The following is a 21,181-nucleotide window of genomic DNA, read 5'->3' on the forward strand; positions in this document are numbered from 1 at the left end:
CTGCGGGTTTGTTTTAGTTCTTTATTTAAGTTAAATCCTTTTTGGCCACCGCGCCATTGTTTCTTTGTGTTTATTATTTGTTATAATAAAACCCCTTCCCAGCATGTCAGACCTCTGCGCTTCCTTCCCCCGTACGTCCGTAGTCGTGACAGAATGCCGGAGATCCACCCAAAAGCGCAGAGGTAAAAAGCAGAGGAGAAAATGCACGCCAGGGGAGAGACGAGTGACCCGTTCTGGTGGAGCGTTTTCTCCCCGAGAAGCCGTGGTTCGCGGCGCCGCGTGATGACATCACCCCCGGGAAACTCCGCGAAACCCGGAAACGACAACGTCGGCGGGTGAGTGGGCGGAGCGAGGACGTTGCCGTCCACAGCAGCGAGGAAGTGACATGGTCCCGGAGAGCCCAGAGAGGGAGCCAGATGACCCTCTCTTCTGTCTGTGTGTGCGTGGTATATGTGTCCGTATGTCGCCCCCACTTCCCCTCTTTGTGTCCACCAGATGGCGACCCAGCCGCGGAGCCGAACCCCAGGGAGGAGGTTCCTGACCCGAATGTGCTGGTCCAAGGCGAGGTGGACAAGCCCCAAGGTACCTCTAAGTCCAGCCGGGGGGGGGTGCTCCCCCAAAGAATTTTTTGGGGGGGTGCAGTTCGGGTTGGGGACTCCTCCGTTGCCGTTGAGGAGGGTGGGCCAGGCATGGGTCTGTGTCCGCCTCCAGAGGGGTGGAGCGCCATAGAGCCCCCGGGTAGGCATGAGGACCCAGCTGGGACAGGCAGGAAGAGGGCCTGCTTGTCCCAACGGACGCAGAAGGGGCTAGCCGGATGGTCTGGCAATGCCCCCCCCTTGGCACCAGGGCCGTGCAGCGAGAGGGGCTGCATAGTCCCAGAAGGCACCAGCCTGGGGTGCCTGGAACAGTCGCCGGAGGCTCTGGGACAATCTCCCTGCGCGGTGCAGGGGGTGACACAAGACGTGTCAGAGGGGACGTGTGGAGACAGGGCCCACACGTACCCAGATGGATCGGCCCTGATTATTGTGTGCAGGTACGGGAGTCCGGGGCCGCCACGCCTGACCACGTCGGGGAGCCAGGCCGAGGGACCGGGGCCGCCACGCCTGACCACGTCGGGGAGCCAGGCCGAGGGACCGGGGCCGCCACGCCTGACCACGTCGGGGAGCCAGGCCGAGGGACCGCGGCCGCCACGCCTGACCACGTCGGGGAGCCAGGCCGAGGGACCGGGGCCGCCACGCCTGACCACGTCGGGGAGCCAGGCCGAGGGACCGGGTCCTCCAAGGGGAGGATACAGCAGGGCAGGAGCCCTGTTGTTGCCACCGTCCGCCCCGCCGCCTCCACTGATGGTGCTGTTGGGGCTCCGAGGACGTAGCCCTTGGAGGGGGGGCTCTGTCAGGATTGCCTGCAGCTGGGCTCCACACCTGACTCCAATCCTGACGCCCCATAAATGCCGGATGTTTCCGCCCCTTCTAGATCTCCGGCATTTTGGTGAACTTGACATTGTAACCGTGTAGATGTTCGTAATTTCAGTTCTGGCAATCGCCACACGCCTACGGGTTTGTTTACGTTCGTTTGTGTTCCCTTTTATTTCCCGTTTTTGGCCACCGCGCCATTGTTTCTTTGTATTTATTGTTTGTTATAATAAATCCCCTTCCCAGCATGTCAGACCTCTGCGCTTCCTTCCCTCATAAGTCCGTAGTCATGACAGTGAGATTGCTAAGTTAAAGATGCTTCTTTTAAAAGTGCTTTATAGATTTGGCTGTTCTCTGAAAGGCTTTTCCAATGCTGGGGAGCATAGACACTACATGTCTGAATGCAGATTTTTTTTTAATTCTGAGCTTCTTTGTGTGGTTTTGCTGTCCGGTTTTTGTGTACGTCTCAACCCCAAAACACTTCATGAAGTTGCACTACAGAGAGCTTCTCTTTATTATTCAGCAACTACCCTAAAGACATTGGCTGTGTGTCTGGACTCACTGATAGGTCACTAGAGATCTAAGAATTGTGTTAGTGGGGTCTAGGATGAAGTTTTTCTATTGCTCTTGTCCCCACTTGTCCTTATTCTTGGTGCTATGCATGTTTTATTGAGTGTTTTACTCAACCCGGTCTGTCTAGATTAATTACCCTGCACTTACAAATTCTCTGAACCATCCATGTGTGCTTGTTACAGGACACCTCGTCCATTTTCCTTTACTGACAATATTCCATTAAAATGAGCTGCAGTCAATAAGAGAGATGTCTTTGAAACAGCCCATAAAAATGATCAAACTACATAATTACATCTGTGAACAGGAGCCAGGATATAGACCGCAGCAAATTTTGACCACGATGCACCAGAGTGGAGATGGAGGCCTGGGATAAAAATTTCAAGAGACCGCAGGCCGACGTGTGAAGGCCGAACTGCACCATAACAGTCGTGCTGGAGCCTGGCTTCTTTTCAAGGGGCCGCACGCCTTCACTAATGACTTGTAATTACCTTGTCACAACACGCGAGCAAAACAATGACTATCGCAATGGAATCCCAAGGAAACACCGGACCATGCCACATGGTTTCATCATTCTGATATGTAACAGCGGTTTGCCGACTGACACCTGCACATTCCCAGTGTGTGAAATGCACCAAGCCTTCAACCGTCACTTAGAAGAAGCACCATGGTGCATTGAAGCATTCTGATGCTGGGTGATTCACACGTCTAACAAAAACACATGACCTGCAGGCACTGAGGACAAAACCATGAAACAGAACAAAGCAATAAATAATGCTGCAGTGCAATTAACTGGGATTTAAACATGCACGCCAGGCCTCACCTAACCAATAAGGCTGGCTCTCACTCTGCAAATAACACACGGGTAGAAATAACTATAATTTCATTTCTCGCCCATAATTTGCTTCAGTCCCATTGGCATAATTGGCAGCATACTTCAGCAGAAGCTCTGCAATATCGCAGCAAAACAAAATACACACAATTTATACATCAAACCTCATTCATGTCATAATTTCAATATGTTTTGGTGTTAAATCTAGTGTCAGGTCTCTTGAATTGTGTGGGTCAATTGGTCTATAATTTCCACACAACAGAGAAATGCAAAGAAAAGAAAAATATAGGGAATTTCTTGTGCACCAGAAGAAGAACATTGCCCTGTAAAATGAAGTTTGTCCATGTTAATGTCTGTCTAACCTGAGATGAACCAGTGAGGTGGGGTGGCCTTTTACCTCAGACACATGAACCATTTCCAATCTAAATCTCCTGGCTTTATGGAACACTGTTCTGATTGCTTTTGAACTGCCCTGTATGTCCTTTTAATCAGAAATGACTATTTCTGAGGAGATTACACACTACATTTTTGCCTCAAAATGGACTTTTCATTTGAATACAATCAAGCTGTCAGGTTATATATAGGTCAGTTTTAAAGGGGCTAATACAGCCAGCTCTTCAAATAAACATAATGTCACTCCTTCTCTGCCCCTTCATGATAAGCATGCAACAAACATTTATTAACAACTTATGCTAATATAATATAATGTATGAATAGTAAGCACTGTTTTGAAATGCACTAAATTATATGAATAGAGTTGAATTTGACATGTGAGCATCAATGTGACAGTGCGTTTCTTGGTGCTGGTCCCAAACCTCAGTAAATGGGAGGGTTGCGACAGGAAGTGCATTTGGCATAAAACTTTTTTGCCAGGTCAGTTGTGCAGACAGCATTACCAGCTGACCCACTGTGGCAACCCCTAACAGGAGCAGCAAGGAAGAAGAAGAAGATGAAGAAGATGCAGTCATCAATAAATAAAATGCACATGGTGCACGTGTGGAATCCTCCAGACAGGAGTTTGAGTATGACTATCACTATAAAAAGACATGTCTGATCAGCTATGACACCCCAAAACGGATGAATAACACAACTAAGCAAAACTCCCGTGCACAACGCATACCAATGTGACCCAGTTTTCTCGCTGCACATTTCAAATCAATGTGGCGAGGGAATCTCCTGATTTGTGGTCATAGAAATGGGGTTTAAAGTGGATTATCGGGGCTTAACACATTTAAGTTCACTTCTTCTGAGGTGGAACCAGTACAGATGGTCCAAGCTGGACATTTATTGCATGTTCCAGCTTTTTTTTTTTTTTAAATGAAATATTTACCTTTCCTCTGAGAACTTTATGGATGGGGGTAAAGTATGACATGCCAGGCCCATCATGATTTGGAACATGTGCTGCATGGGAACCTATCTTCTTGTACATAACAAAACTCGCGAGAATTCTCAGCTCAGAAATCTATGACAGGTCTTTTTGGGGAAAAATTTTATCCAGGGAATGACACTGTTCTCTTTTCACCCGGGGAAAAGAGAGATCCTCAGAAAGCCAGGGCTTAAAATAGACCAAACACACACAGTGGTACAACAATGCCCAATTAGATGATGAAAGGCCTCTCAATTTATTTGTATGCTAAATTTTATAATCCCAATTGCAGTGTCTGTTTTATTATAATTGGTTCCAAAGCACCCATTGGAAACGTATCAGCGCGGTGGCATCTCTACTCCTTACAGAGCAGCGCAGTGTAAGTGTGATTTACTGTATATTCAACACGTCTCAAAATACAGAGCTTGTGGAGCCTACCTGATGGAAGTGATGCTTGAGAGGACAAACAGCTTAATTGAGCCCATGCAAGGAATCTGTGAGAGCTGAATGCACAATTAGGCTACATGGAGGAGGCGGGCCCTTAGTTTCTAATAACTGATTTAACAATCCAGGACATTCTGGGAAACATATTCTAGACCACTTGTTCACACGAACAAATGTTTATGCACACTATTTTCGCTATCACTTACAATGTCCTGCCATTGTTCATATAAATTAGGCACATGGCAGCAGGCATCATACTTCTAACTCACAGCATGGCAGGAGCTAAACGCTTTTTTAGAGGACCACAGGTGCCATGGAAAGAAGTAATTCATTATTTCCTGTTTCAATGGTCCATGAAAAGGAATTATAAAAAGAATGGAACACTGCATTTAATATTTCATGTGATATTTGTAATATTTGGCACATTAAATATTAATCCAGCAATAAACCATTCAAATTAAAAAGGGATTAACATAAACTCTAAATAAGCACATCATTTAAAAACTACAGGAATTCATAAATAAAACACTGCAATACATATTCAACACGCAGTTTAAAAAGAGAAACAAATAATCGGATCCAGAAAAAAATCAATTAAGTGGTTTAATTTTTTTAACTGAGCATTAAGTTTATGTTTCATTCTTTTCTGATATTTTCTGAAATTCTTATGTCCAGAAGAAATTGCAGGTATGTTAGCGGAACAATGTCTTGATGACCAGGGGATGATAGCGACATCACAAGATTTTCCAAGTAGGCTGAGCATGAAGCTTTAACTTTGATAAACTTACAAATAAATGCTGGGGTGACTGTTTTTTTTTTAAGTAAACACACAATTCAAGTGCTTGTGCTCCCTGTAATTAGCCATCTATATTACAATAGGCACTGCATACAACCTGTTTACTTGGTGTTACAGGTTAGTTGCAACATCTGAAGTAGTGGAAGGGAACATGTTTATTATATTCTGGTACTAGGTGGGTGCATAATGGTGTAGAAAAATTGACAGGACAAGGTTGTAAAAGGGTTTTAACTGCTAGATGGAAATGCTGAACAGCTCATGGACCCAATAAAGAGAGAAGCTGAAACATGCTCTTTTGCACTTTGACAAATGTGATTTATGTTTATGATTAGACTTGACACATTTGATTTAAGAGTTCAATATTTTAATTCAATACTCCACAGCACATCAGGAATTTCCCCAAATATCTTTATTTCATCATTCGGCTGTATTGCCTAATTTTTTTTTTAATGTGCAGTGTCATAATTTATGCTTAAAAAGGTGACTAGACAGGGTAGAATCATCAGACACATGTACCTCTCCCAAACACCCTGTTTAAACATCCACAATAAAGATACAATCAATTTACATTCAATATACAACTGAACATTTCATAATAATATCTGATTATGCAAATGCAGGTACGTTTGCATATTGCATTCTGCCTGCATTTGTAACAGCAGTTCAATATGATTGGACACTAGTGCAAGATAACATTAATCAATATGCATCACACCACACAAAATCCCTTTCCTGTCATTGAAATCGCAGCTCCTGATTACTCTAAAGCAATTACGAAAGTAAGCTCCAGCAGACCCGACTTCTTTCATTAGACAAGAATTAATTTCATGCTAATAAGGGCATTTTGTGGCTTGTTGTATGGAAGAAGGTTAGACCAGATATGATTACCACAAGTCATAGCAAATTTACAAACCATCAGATAATGATGGGGATAAATTAGAGTTAGGAGAAAAAGAGGTTGGATCTATTGACAGTAGGCTTGTCACAATACTAGAATTTGTAACTCGATATCAATACTAATGATGGTACTTGACACTCAAGTATAAATATATATATAGTATTTATATATATATTTGATAGCTTTGATAGCAACTAGATGGACTAGTGCTAGACAGAACTTGGTGCTGCACATGTTTAAAGTGTGTATTTCATGTAAACAGTTGGTCCAACAGGTAGGTGAGCAATGGGCAGCCATGACAGCGTGGGGGTGGTGCTTTGCACAGAAGCACCTCAGTGGCACCTCGGCGACTTGGGATTCGAACCGGCAATCTTCTGATTACGGGGCCGTTTCCTTAACCGCTTGGCCACCACTGCTCCTTCACACCTCCAGGGTCACACATTAGAACCTGGACAGTGTCTGTGTATGCCTGCATACTCTCCCTGCATTGGCCCGGGTGTCCTCTGGTATATAAGTGTGGGCGTGTCAGGGAATTGAATGTGCCCTGCGGTGGGCTGGTGGCCCACACTGGGTGAGTCCCTGCCTTGAACTCAGTGCCCATGATGGGCTCCGGCACCCACAACCCAGTTTAAAATTAAGCGATGGTGGGTAGTGAGTGAGAGAGGGACTACAGAGAATACAGGGTGGTAGTGGCCGAGTGGGTAACAGAAGACCCAGGTTCAAGTCCCACTTTCTACTTATATGTCCCTGAGCAAGACACTAAATCCTGAGTGTCTTCAGGGGGACTCAAGAATTCAAGAGCATATCACTGGCTGCCCTGTCACCTATGAGAACATTCTACTGAAAATAAGTGCAAAGAAAAAAACATTTTTGATGGTTTCATGACCTTTAACAAACCTCTGCCATACCAGAACTCTGGCCATTAAAAGCAGAAATTCTATGTGTGACCACCTTACATTATGTGCATGTTTCACTAGTGTGTGTGTGGAGTGGGGTTTACATTGGACAAAAGCAAGCCATCTCTAATTACAATTAGGGGAAATAAGGAAGGGGGGGGGGGGTGCAGTTTTGCACTTTAAAATGTTCCCAAACGAGAGCTGTCTTTTTTTTCTAATGAGATTCAGATTGTGCTCGCAGAACAGGTCAAGACTTTGACTCTGAAGACTTTATTACTCTGAAATGTCACAGGTGGACTGGCATTTAGGCTAATGAACGGAATTATTGTTTCATAGAAAATAATGGGGCTTCTGCCATTACCATGACCCCTTATAACCCTTTGTGAACCACAGAAAGCTTCTGTCAGCTGGAGTTCCTTGTCAAGGAACTCATTGACAATCTTTTTTAATATATTAACCTTTTCAGCACTTCTTTGTGCTAAACTCACAAAGTGCAATTGCACAAGCTTACATCTAGAAGTGAAGAGGAATGGAAATCAGACTCAATCACGTTGATGAGCTACAGAGAGTGACTATCCAGTAATATATGTGTGTGTGTGTGTGTGTGTGTGTGTGTGGAAATAAAGAAAGCAAGGAAAAATATACAAAAGGTATGATGGATGGGCTCATTTACGCTTAACGGGGTAGTGGTGGCCTAGTGGTTAAGGAAGTGGCCTCATAATCAGAAGGTTGCTGGTTCGAATTCCGATCTGCCAAGGTACCACTGAGGTGCCACTGAGGTGCCACTGAGGTGCCACCGTCCCCACACACTGCTCCCCGGGCACCTGTCATGGCTGCCCACTGCTCACTCAGGGTGATGGGTTAAATGCAGAGGACAAATTTCACTGTGTGCGCTGTGTGCTGTGCTGCTGTGTATCACATGTGACAATCACTTCACTTTTCACTTTAACAGATGTAAGTCTTTTAAAGGTAAAATATTTGCATTCTGGGAAAATAAATAGGCTTGCCTTCCATCCAAATAAAGAGAAATTATGCCGACAATAAAACGCAAAGAGATATGTCGTGATAGATTGATAGATAGGATGCAGGCTTTTGAAACAACTGTACAAAGAGATTACAAAATGACCCACACAGTGGAGCTGCAACTGGCTGAGCGGACTGTCTAATGTTACCAAAAAATCAACTTGCTGAGGGTAAAGTGCTGATGCGGCAGAAGGTTTAAAGCCAGAATAGACTTCAAGTAACCCAACAGAAAGTCCAACAAGTTGAGCTTTTATACTCACAAAAAATGCAATTTATGCAATTTAAAGAAAATGATTCTGTGGAGCACCTTGCATTTACAAAATGGGACTGAACTAAATTTGGATTTCTAGGAAAGTAAGTTTACTTGAAAGACTTAGGTGAAATGTGAAAGGCAAGTCATGTATTCACCTTGTGGATGTCAGAAGCGAGCTGGAGCAGCGAGGGAGACGCTGTTGAGAAGACAGACCTTCCAGCCCTGACTGGCTTGAAGAGGTTGATGTAAGCTACAGCACTGTTCTCAAGCACAACACGATTCTCCTGCAACAGGAAAGCATGGCATCTATTAATACCAAATCAGCAGAACAGACATATATTCTCAAAAAATCATTAATATACACAGGCCTCAACTGACATTTGTTTCTGAGCTCATGAAAGAAAGAACAGAAAATTTATTCATTACATCGACAGTTATGGGAATTATTTGGAATTCTCATGCTCATAGATCATATTCTAAAACCACTAACCTTAAAATACTTTTGTTTTTACCACAAATTATTCATTTACATTATTGTTCCATATAAGAACACTTCTTCATATCTTCACAATTCATAAGGTGCAGACATCAAAATGAAATAAAAATGTGGTTCTTCTTGCAAGTTTGTCATGCAATCAAAGACTAAGACCTTTCCCCCATAAAAAAAAACTAAATTATTTACCATTTTACCATTTTTACCATTAGTCTATGACTAATCATAGACTATTATTGTGTTCAATTTAAATGACTGACACTCCTAAATGATTGAAACCCACCACTGTTTTTGCAAATTTATTGTTCATCATATTACTGCTGCTGTTCTTGCCTGTAACCTGCATTTTGTTTGCAGCATTCGGTGGATCAGCATAGGATATGTGGATCATTACAGCATTTCTGTTATGTCCTGTGGTGCAACACTGTGTAGCAAATATATGCTCTGTTCACCATATGCTGAACACTCGTCATTAACCAGTTAATTTAGATCTAATGCAAACGGCAGTCAGTGAATGTCATTAGAACAGGGAACCTAAACAACATAAGCAGAAAACCCACTCGATCTCCACTTTAAATTCTGGCTCACATTCAGAAGCAAGCAGAGGTTTTTGGAATAATGCTGAGTGCTCAAGCTAACAACACCCCTCAAAAATAAAGGGGGTTTTCAAAAAGTGTCTGGACTTTTACCTCGCCCCATTCGAAAGATCCAACACTGCCAATCGCTGATCCCCCCCAGGAGCAGAAGACAATGGTGCGGTCTGGCTGCCAGCCATTGTGGGTCTGGGCCATCATAGAGGCAATGACCTGAGTCATGACAGCAGCGCCACCACTCCAGTCCGCTTCAGAGCCTTCGTACCAGCTGCTGTGGCGACTACCCACAAGTACATATCGATCTACGGCAGGAAAATGGAAACACTCAAACGCGTGTACACACACAGAGAACAAACATGCTCGGGCCTTCTTGTTTAAAAGTGGAAGGTCCTTCATGTGAGAACAAGAGCTTTCCACAAAGCTGTAGGTTTTGCAGAGTGCAGACTGAGCAGCACAAGGCAGAGTAGCCTTGGGCATTGAAATATAGAGCAGGCTAAAGAATGCAGTGTCGGATGGTCGTTACAGAGATTTATGGTAAGTTATGCCCCTTTGGTCTTCTAGGGCATTGGGGAGGTCGCTAAGATGACCACGCTTATGGAAATTGGCCGTATTAAGGAAAGTGGTAAAAGAGTTCACTTGAAAAGTTCCTTCAATAAAGATTTGTGGTCATTATTTTAATTTTTGGCGGCCAATTATGACAGACTAATACCAGACGGTAAATCTGAGGGGCAATTTTAGAAGTGTTTAAACAGGTAGACAATCTGGCAAGAAACGTGGGGAGAAGGAGATTAAGGGCCTCCACTGCATCAGGGAAATCGATTAAATCACCCACATGGGGCAAGCGCTGGACGGTAATTAAAAGGCCATTTGCAGAAGGTAAGTGCCCTGCTTTTGAAGCAGTGGTGGCCAACATTGTTTTAAGATGGCAGTTTATCAACTTCAGCACCAAGATCCCAGCTCAGTTCTGTGGCATAGCACTAAATGAGTCACCAAGAGAAATCAACAGGAGTCCATGAGATACTTCTAAAGTGTTTTCTTAAATTTTCGGTGGCAACACAACTGCATTTAAATGTAGCTACTTATATACAATTTTTTTAACAGCAGCCCTTACCTGGATTGATTTTTCCTTTCAGATAACCAATGACATTATGAATTGTTCTGTAGGATGCCTGAGAACTTATATTGAGTTTTATGGTCCTTCTTGCTGTAAAAGAAAGATTTAAACATGCTGAAATACAACCTCTTAACCAAAAACAACAGACATACTACGTTTTCTCAAATTATTTCAAAATGTTCCTGGATATGCATAATGAAAATTGGTACTGAAAATAAAGCAAACATTGATTAATATTTTACTCTAAAAAATGATTTACTGTAGAAAGGCTTGTTGATATCTAAAGCCATATACGAATGAAGCAATTGCCTGTCTTAGGTAATACAGACATACAGACAATACAGACAGACAAAATACAGACAATAAAACTCGTATAATAGGTCGATGAATTAATAAATAATAAATATTCTAATCTTTGACACATCAAATTTTTAATGACAAGATGGTCTGGACATATGAGGCAAGTATATATATATATGTGAAAACGGGACGCTAATCCCAGGACACACAAGTGTCCCTAGTGATAAATACCTGTCTCATTTATCATTTTCATGATCAATCCCTGGAATACACACACAAAAAAAATGACCAAGCACAAGCTGACCATCAGTTCTCTAGTAATAGGATGAAAAACACAATTCAAGGTCATCAATGACAGATGTGCAATGAGCGGTTTGCAAAATGTAATTAATTTTAAATTAACTTAATTTGACATTTAAGTCACCTCAAATGCCCTGGAATTTGCTTATACAAAGCCTCAGCAACTGATCTTGTATCTTTTTTTTTCAAAAATAATTAAAAGCGTATATATATATTTCATATTGGGTGTAATGTTTTATTACTATTCTTTGCACTGTATTAGTGAGCTAAATGCTTTTTATTGTTAAGTAGCCTTGAGTTGCAGAGTTTTCTGTCAATCACAGTCTCCTCTGAGACATGAACTGACTGCTTCTATTCACCTGTGATGAGTGTAGGAGTTTCACACAACACTCTGAAGGAGTCGCTTTTGTTCCTTGATACGCCTAGCTGGGGAAGTGTACCAAGAATCTGAACCTGTTAGCCCTGCGATCTTGTTAGTATTTTATTATGCTTTTATATAGTAAGACCCAAGCCAGTATCTATGTTTAAATGTACTATTATCACAAACTAAATACATTTATACATACATTTAATAATCAAACGACATGTGATTCATGTTTGGCTATAACATTGATTCAACTGGCAGAAAAATGAGAAATTACTGTTCTCTAATGCCTTGTAATGTTCATTGCTTTGGGTTCCACAGTTCATTGTTACATTTGTACATTCTTGGACCTCAAACTGTGTTACTCTAAAACCTTTAGGAAAGAAATTGCCACCCATGTAAACTAATACATTATGCCAATCCTAGTTCAAGTGGATTATTATGGTGGTGTTTTGGGAGCCAACTATTTGGTACTCATCAGTTTAACCTAACAACCTAAATGCATTGAAACACACCAATAATAAAAAAAGAACAAATTCCCCATGTCAGTGAGACATATCTTTTTTGAGACTGCAAGGACCCGCATAGACCACTGCTTAGTGGTCCATTCATGAACAACTGAGATAAACACAATGTGTACTTTAACCTGACATCCTGTAGACTTCTAATGCACCAGTAGATAGCCCACAGATATTGATGCTCTTTTCTCTGCTGACAACCTGAAATCCATCCAGAGCTTTGCTCTCAGGAATGGGCAGAAAAATACCGTTGTTTCTTCCCTGTGACAGGAGTGGAATTGCAATATAGACAGGTGACTGTCTGCACTTCAGGAAAAAAATACCTTCCTGTTTTTTCTTTCACTCCTCGAGCGCGGCACTGATCATTAATGGTCAGTGCTGAATATTAATTACTGTATGCCAATGGCGCAGTGGATGATAGTAAAGCCCATGTAAAGCCCAAAGTCTTTCCCTCTCCTTGCAGTGTCTCTTGTCCCTCGTGGCACAGTATCTGCGGGCAGTGACTTCTCGGGTTCACACGGAGCATTGGTGGACGTGATATGGTCCCTTTGCAGGTTTAAGGCGAGACCGAATTGAAAATTCCTTTTTAAGACAGCAGACAGAGGCAGGGAGCGATGCCTGTGCTGGCCGCCGTTATCTGCTGTACAGGCAGTAGCTTTTTCATTTCATTTTATTTTTCTTAAGCTCAATGTGGCCCAAATATCACAGGGAAATAAAGATGAAGCCGCCAGTGAAGATGTAAGTGCGCAGACACAAATAAAGGCAAACAGGGAGACCCAGTAACCGCGGTTCACGACTACAGAGTCCTGTTTGCCTCTTTTGAGTACTTTAATTCCGTATAAAAATTCAGTGGTCTTCTCACATGCACCGGGCGCCATTTATCACGTTTGACAGCCACACAAATGACTCTGGATAAAGAGCCAGGGACATGCGTGCAGCTTCTCAGCGCTGGTTAAGGGCTTTGCTGCTCAGGATGCTGAGCTTTTTCCCCCATGTGTAGCACGCACATTTATCACAGCAACTATCTCTATTTTGGAAATACACGAAGCAAAGTGTTATCGCGACATCGGCGGGACAGTTCTCTCGCGAACATACTCCGCTTTGCCGCCCGAGCAGCTTCCAGCGATTAGGCACGGTTGCAGCGATCCTAGCCTCAGATTTGGGTCCATTTTTAGCCCGGCCCTGTGTCTTTCCCGCGGACCTCATCTACAGAACAGCGCAAATCTGTCCGCACTCAGCTTGCCGTGCAGAAATGTCATGGGACGCACGGCAGCTGTGATGGAAATGAAGATGATTAAAAGGCCAAACATCTCATTTTCTGTGCAGATGAGACGTTCTGCCTCGAGGCTTCTGACCGTTTTGCTAACATATGATTTCGCTTGTTTCTTGGCCGCTGTCAGTGCTACCAGCAGTGACAATGTGGGATCCTTGTACAATATAAACATAGATTGAAAAATATCAGTCTAATGGATTTTGGCATGGCGCTCAAACACAGCACATTCAGAGCCAACATGAACTCGCACTGCTTCGCAGGCATGAAGACGTTAACAATTCTTAGCTTGGCTCTGATGCTTGTGGGCAGTGCTGCCTAATATGTCCCAGTATTATAAGCTTTGTCCACAAAAATGGTTTAAATGAATTAATGGAAATGGAATTTAGATTTTTTTGGCAAATAATTTTTTGTTTGTGATCTGTTAGCTTAATGCTAAAATAATCTTAAATAAAAAAAATGAATATAACTTTCGAGATATTCTTTGAGTCATTTATGCTTTTCATTGAAAATTCATGAAATGAGTTTGAATAGAAAATATTACAAAACGAATGATGCAGTTGAATTCACATTTGCTCATGCACCAGATCCTCATCTGAACTTAAGAAGCCCAAATGATGATTGCAAAAAAATGTTTTACTATAATCTATGAAGCTTTAAAAGTGACAAATTGTTGTGATAGTGGTCCACTCCACATTTATGCAGATATCCCATTCATTAGCAAACATGTATATGCTATCTGGACTAGATATTTGATCAATATTATATTATTTTAATGGGAAGAAATACGGTTTTCTATCTAAAAAAGCACATTTCCAATTGACCCTAAACCATTGAATGGTAGTGTAAATTGTCACAGCAATTTTTCTCTTTTTTCTTACCCCACTCAGTACTTTATATTTTGGGTCACATGACTAAATTTCTGCATTTAAACCTGCATCTTAGAGAAGAACGTGAATAGGACACCAGTCCACTACATGTGGCTTGCCATAGTGCAAGACCTTCAGAACCACTGCTGTTCTGGAATTAGCCATAATTAGATTATCATATATGCTTGTGGTGGGTGTTCAAGCGTGTTAATTCTGAAGCCAATCTTTCAGGAAAAATCTGAGTAAAGTGGGTAGAATCTCAATTACCATCTATGGGAACTGCAAACAACACATTACATACAGTGCATGTGTCAAGCATAATTGGTCAGTAATTGAATGCATTTTCTGCTAATCAAATCTGAAATTGCAGCATCTTTGCGTTTTTTTCTTCTCCCCCACCAAGGTTAATCAAGAAAAGTAGGAAACACAGTTAATGAAACCAATACCAATACAGGCTACCTAAGCACAGCAATCAGCAGTATTATAATTAAAGGGCCCTGAGTGTTTCTCTGCAGATATTTCACGTAGTTTTCTGCTCCAGAGCTGTAATTGCACTGGCAATTTATTATACTTATGGCATTCAGCTGGGGCCCATGGCATGGAGGCAATGCTTCACGGAAAAATCGGAATTCATCTGGGCCCCCGCTCACCTCTATTGAATTTTTTCTTTTTTTTTTACGCTGAATGAGTAGCTAGATGAAAATGGCCTGGCTGATCCACGGTGGGACAAATGCGCAGAGTAATGAATGAGAGATGATTCTCTGACACATGGCACCAAAGCACCAAAACTCCAACAATGGCGTGACCAAACGCATTATCTGTCACAAATTTTGCAGGCGGTGGGAGCTGGTTTGGAATGGTCTGCGTTCCTTTATTTTGCGCATATGCACTGTGGTCCTGTTGTTGGTTTTGTTTTTAATGCTGATGTCTCGATTTAAAAGCAGAAAGGACCGCACAGTCAGATGAGCCCAAAGCAATAAAGCCACTCTTAATTGAATGAGAATAAAAAAAGCAGAGGGCTAGAGCTGGGGAGAGGACAGAGAGAAACAAATGATTTGAAACCCCCGGAGTGGTCAGTGCTTCGCTCAATCGATAGAGCACAGATTACTAGCCCTCCACATTTGATTGAACTAATGGAACGTTGCAGCCATGCTTGGTGGCTTGGCTCGAGGAGGTCATGCTCCATGGGCTCGTAACAGGTCCCTGAGAAGGCAGACGCGCCTGGGACAACCCTCCCCCTGTGGAAGATCGATGACGCTCGTGTTGGGGGTGCTGCTATTTTGGTCACATTGATCGCTGGACATCAGGGCCGGTGCAGGGACAAGGTTGCGCAGCGTTCCAGCAAGTGGCTGAGCAGTGCGAACGGAGCCATCAGCCGGTCAAGTCTTTGTCCACGTCCTTCGGCCCTCCTCAGCTCAAAAGGTCAAAGTCAGGTTCAACAGGTTATGTAAACTCAACATAAATGTCCACTATACTACTGACTGCTCTTTTCAGATGTTGTTTCTGTTCAAGGTTCATTGGGGCAGTGGTGGCCTAGCGGTTAAGGACTCGGCCCTGTAATCAGAAGGTTGCCGGTTCGAATCCCGATCCGCCAAGGTGCCACTGAGGTCCCCACACACTGCTCCCCAGGCGCCTGTCATGGCTGCCCACTGCTCACTCAGGATGATGGGCAGAGGACAAATTTCACTGTGTGCACCGTGTGCTGTGCTGCTGTGTATCACATGTGACAATCACTTCACTTCAATTGAATTGATCAATTGATCAAATTCGCTTACTACAGCTTACTACTGACCTACTACCACTACACTTAGCCCTAAGTTGCTCCAGGGGGACTGTCAATGTAGCTACTGATTGTAAGTCGCCCTGGATAAGGGTGTCTGATAAATGCTGTATATCTAAAATGTAAATGTAAGTGATTGTCATTGTGAAACACTGCATCACAGCACACTGTGACACAACAAAATGTGTCCTCTGTTTTTAATCCATCACCCTTGCAAAGCAGGGAGCAGTGTGTGGGGAACCTCAGTGGTGCCTTGGCGGTTTGCGATTTGAAACAGCAACCTTCCAGTTTCTTTACACAATACGCAAACCACTGGCCCATGGTAATATGGTAAAATGGTAATATGGTAATTGGAACTTGGAACTTAAACATTTACTGCAAAAGTAAAAGTGAAAATTTTATTTCAAGCAAACTTTAGAAATGTAACCGACAGGTAAACTGGTAAAATGTGAAGCAAATAGATTTCAATTTTTGTAGTCTAAAGGTTAAAACTATTCATTTTGAACAAGACAGGTGTTTCTAAAGTGCATTGAAATTTTGCCTGAAAAGGGTTTCCATTCTGGCACGGCGCATCAACAAAACACATTCAGAGCCAATGTGAACTTTGCACTATTCTGCAATTGGAATTTTTTTTATCTTTCTGTGCTGAACTAGATTTTTGTATTTTTCAAATGAAAAAATTAATAAAATGTATTTATTGGTTGTTGTTTACACAATAGCATATAAAAGTGTAGCCTGAAGTATTTTTGATGCAGATTAGATAGACACAATAGAAAAAAATTCTATTAAAAATGAAGGCTTGACCACAACATCCTTTTTGAGTGTAGGCCACATTCTAAAATTGCATAGTACTATCCTGAACAACAGCAAGGAGCCTCATAATCACCCCAATACAGACTGTGTTTAACATCCTTATTGGGACTTTGGCAAGGGATTTGACTTAAAGCCCATTTTCCTTCATTTTGTCATCAGAGCACAAATCCTTTACTGTCTGTCAAGGCGAGACAACTGCACTGCAGCACTCCCTGCCTCTCCTGGGTGACGATGCAAAGATAAGAAGGGGATTTTCAGTCAATAGCAGGAATTAGAGTTTAATACCCCCATTAAAAACCCTCAGTGTGATGCCCGCTATCCCAGGGCTCCAGAAGAGGGCCTTGTCGAGCTACAACATGTGAGCATCTAAAAAAGAACAAAAAAAAAAACTGAGTGAGAGAGAGAGAAAGAAAGAAAAGTCTAAATTGACTGCATGGGAGAAAGGATGCACATAGAGGTCCTCTGTCTCAAAGAGAAATTGTCAAATTACTTCCTGCAAAATTATCTTTCATAAACAACCAGGAGATAATTTATGAAGTTGCAAAACAAGGAAGTTTTCAAAACCGAGGCAGGGCAACGGGGTGAAAGGTAGAACAAGGCACTGTTGCAGTATGTATTTTTTAATTGTTAGATTAAAAACCATCATTCTGTGTGAAGAATGACCCTTCACTTGCACACCCCCATTTCCATCCAATGACATGCCAATGAACGCCTCCTTCCATTTGTCATATTTTTATGGGGCAGAAGATAGATATCTTCGGCAGGAGTGCTGACCAGATTCCTTGTTAAATTTGACCTCTCTAAGAGATCACCGCCGCGACCGGTGTAACGTGGCCGACCGGTGGTTCACTCGCGGATTCAATTAAGTCCTCGGAGTATCCCCCAAGCTGCGCTGATTGACACATGTAATGGCCTTGAACATGGACTGCCATGATGAGGGTAGCCATGAGCCGACGTGGAGGACTGCTGTAATTCACTGCGGCGTAAAGACCCACTTCGCAGCGTGCCCTTACCAAGGTAATCATTTACGCACCGCATGCCCACTCCTTCAACTGGAGTGGAGGGCTGAACCCCCAACCCCCTCCCATTCGCCCTGCATAATGCCGCCAGGCACAAATGTTTTGATCGCAGGAAAGAAAATAAAAAAAAAGTCGAGATCAAACATTTGACCCTGATTGTATCTCGTCTTTCTTCCACATTGCTACCTTAACGGGAAAATAAAAGAAGATGCTATGTTTGAACACAGCAGGGCTTCGCAGCGCAGAGCGATCAAAAGACCGGTGGTGGCCACCACCACCGGCCCAGAGGGGGTGTCCACGCTGGGGCATGGAAGCTTATCTCTGAGCCAGGCGCTGAGCGGGCGTGCAGAGTACAGCAGCTTTACCTGAGCCTGCTGGCGTGGCTATACGGATACAAGGAACTCCTTGGCCCATGACGTGGGTAGAAAGAATCTCTTTGGCCATGCCTGCTGAGATGGGCTGCACCAGCAGTGGTGTGTGGTTGGCTCGCTCTTCTCTGTAAATGCCATCTGCAAGAAACACACACATTCACACTTCAATACAACACTTAATCACACTTAAACTCATTAAGAAAGCGTGCATAGATCATGCAAAAAGTACAATGGACCAAATTAAGTAAAATTGTTCATTATGGTTTTGTTTAAACCCCCATTTATTAAACACAGTTGTATTTAAAGTTGACCCTTTCTCACGATCTGTTGGGCGGAGTGAGCCACATGTGCAAGCCTAAAACAGCGACATGGTGACAAAATAAAAAGAACAAGCCAAACTAAATTATAAAAAACAAAGGGTACAAACATGTAATTAAGCAGTGATACACAAGAGACAGGTTTCTGGCTTTCTGCCTGGCAACAACAACTGTTCCATTAGGTTCCATTAAGCTTCATTAAGTTCAGAATAACATCATTTTGTGTTAAACTGGATATTATGTTACAAAAATAATTTTTTTGTCAATCAAAGATTCAAGACATTCATGATAAGGTATGCTGTAGTTTTTACATGATTTTTTTGTAATATTCAGAGCAACTTGCTCAGAGACACAATGGTAGTATGTGGGGTTTGAACCTGTGAATTTGTGGTCTTCTGGTTCATAGGCGAGTGTCTGACCCACTTAGCTTCTATCATATTCACATTTATATCAGCTAAATATAGATAAATGTATTACATTTATGAGTACATTTCTACTCATTTGTACTCAATATACTGGTTTTCTTATAGAACACCCCAGCATTTTTTATAATTTACCGTGACTGTAATTTTTTTGTTTACATATTTGAATAAATGCTATATCCATATATATAGTGTTGGTAAAGTCGGTCAGTTTCTATCTTTCTGTCCAGCCAGAGGGATCTAGATGCATCAAAATGTCCAGTTTCTGGTTTCAGGTATGACATGTGGATAGAGAGGTGGAGGAAACATATGAACTGGATTCTGTAGGTTTCTACCCAGCACTCTGGTTGGGTGAATTGGTGATGCTGAGTATAGATGGGTTCACACTGTGATGGACTGCTGCCCATTCAGGTTTGTTCCTGCTTTGCCACTGTAGATTAATGGGTTAGGGTCCCTCTTCTGTAACCCTCACCTGGAAGAGCAGTTTTGGAAAATTAATGGCTATGTCTTTCCACTTGCTGCAAAGTCACACACTAATGCATATCCTGTAACAGTATACCTTTAACAGCAATTTCTACACCAGATATTAACAATTCCACTTTCTTCAGGGTGACATGGCTGTAACAGTGATTCAGAGCCCTGGCAGCACCTTCTGCCAACCAACATGACAAATCAAATGGGTGCCCAATATGAGGGCAGTGACTGTAATCCACAGAAAGTGGCCCAAACAGACCAATAGAAACAGACAAAAAAGTAGGGGAGAGGGGCTCGAGTTGGGCAGCGAGGGATGTCTCCTCGCGTATCAAAGCCTCTCTGCACTTCGACTGAGGCTCATGGGCGCTTTGCTAATAGGCTCACGGATTTTAAGTTTGAAGTAATGGTTTCCTCCAAACCAACGGGGATTTAGAGGGGCGATATGCTCCATTGATTTGGCCTCATTAAAACAGGGAAAAGTGCGAACCTAATCCTGCTTTAGGAACAAATTTATTTAGAGGTTTCAATTTTCCACCAGCAGAGCTCCTCAGCCATGATAGACACAGTCATACACACACAATAATAAAAAAAGAAAAACTCCATCGCACTGCAGCTCTGCAGCCGATCACATTGCATTTTAACAAAATAGCCAAATAGCAAAGGCTGTACAAAGACACGTTCAAAAATATCAGCCTGACATCCACGCTGAAAATGCTAATCTGGCTGTCATCCGTCACTTTTTATACAGCGACTGGATTTAATATCCTCCATCGACTCCTATCGGGGAGATGTACAGTACATTGCACTTACTGCAATTCCAACCATCTTTCAGCCAGTGCACAAATCCACCCGGCGTTACTACAAAGTGATGAAAGCTGCTAGAAGCTGTTGATTCAATTTCAGAGGAACTTGTATATTTCCCATCCTCTTTATTGTGGCAACGTAATTTATTGCTTCCTGTGCACTCCATATCATTCCTCATATTTCGTAATTTAATATAAATGCCACACGGGTCATCTACCATAGCGCATTATAGTTCAGACTTAATTTCCAGAACTAATGCATTCTGCCTTTAGATTTCAAATAAGGCTGATCCTTTGAGAATGGGCTCTAAGGTGAAGCAGCTACACAGGATGGGCGAGTGTGGAGGGCAACACTGCAGATGTGGTTGTAAATAAAGCAGGACTGCTTTTATTAGTAGAACCTAACTATTTATTACATACAGGTGACACAAAGCAGCTCTCGATTCACTCAGAATTAATTAAAATACCACATTGAACAACAAATAACATAAAAAACATGGTGAAGGTCAAAACCCATTTCAACCCAAAACCCATTCCATCTTACATCTAAACATGGCAAGAACAAACGTGAAAATGCCGGCTGTTCTCTCTCGATCTTTACAATGTAATTATGATCAGAAGCCCCTTAAAAGAATCAGCACCATGGACAGCTGCCCAGTATTATTCAGTATCTGCATTTTATTAATAAAAAAGGGCACACAGACACACACACACACACACACACACACCATTCATTCACACACTCACATAAACCACTGATATTTTATTCTCTAACAGCAATAATTTTGAATTATCTTATGTTAAAGGGTATTAAATGAAGAAATGAACACGCAGAGCCTTATTTTCAAAGTGCCACATGAGCTTATTAACT

General features: G+C 42.4%; 1 protein-coding gene across 2 annotated transcripts in view; it reads right to left on the reverse strand.

The window, feature by feature from the left end:
* naaladl2 (N-acetylated alpha-linked acidic dipeptidase like 2) overlaps positions 1 to 21,181 on the reverse strand; it is a 175,033-nt gene that overhangs the window by 46,481 nt on the left and 107,371 nt on the right. For both annotated transcript variants that reach the window (XM_028999689.1, XM_028999690.1), the window contains exons 6-9: positions 18,289 to 18,432; positions 10,688 to 10,780; positions 9,673 to 9,878; positions 8,646 to 8,774 (exon numbers count right to left, since the gene is read on the reverse strand). In XM_028999689.1, the coding sequence (XP_028855522.1) occupies positions 8,646 to 8,774; positions 9,673 to 9,878; positions 10,688 to 10,780; positions 18,289 to 18,432 (572 nt within the window). The remainder of the gene's footprint in view (positions 1 to 8,645; positions 8,775 to 9,672; positions 9,879 to 10,687; positions 10,781 to 18,288; positions 18,433 to 21,181) is intronic.

The sequence above is a fragment of the Denticeps clupeoides genome, chromosome 13 (assembly GCF_900700375.1).
Source record: "Denticeps clupeoides chromosome 13, fDenClu1.1, whole genome shotgun sequence".
NCBI lineage: Eukaryota > Metazoa > Chordata > Actinopteri > Clupeiformes > Denticipitidae > Denticeps > Denticeps clupeoides.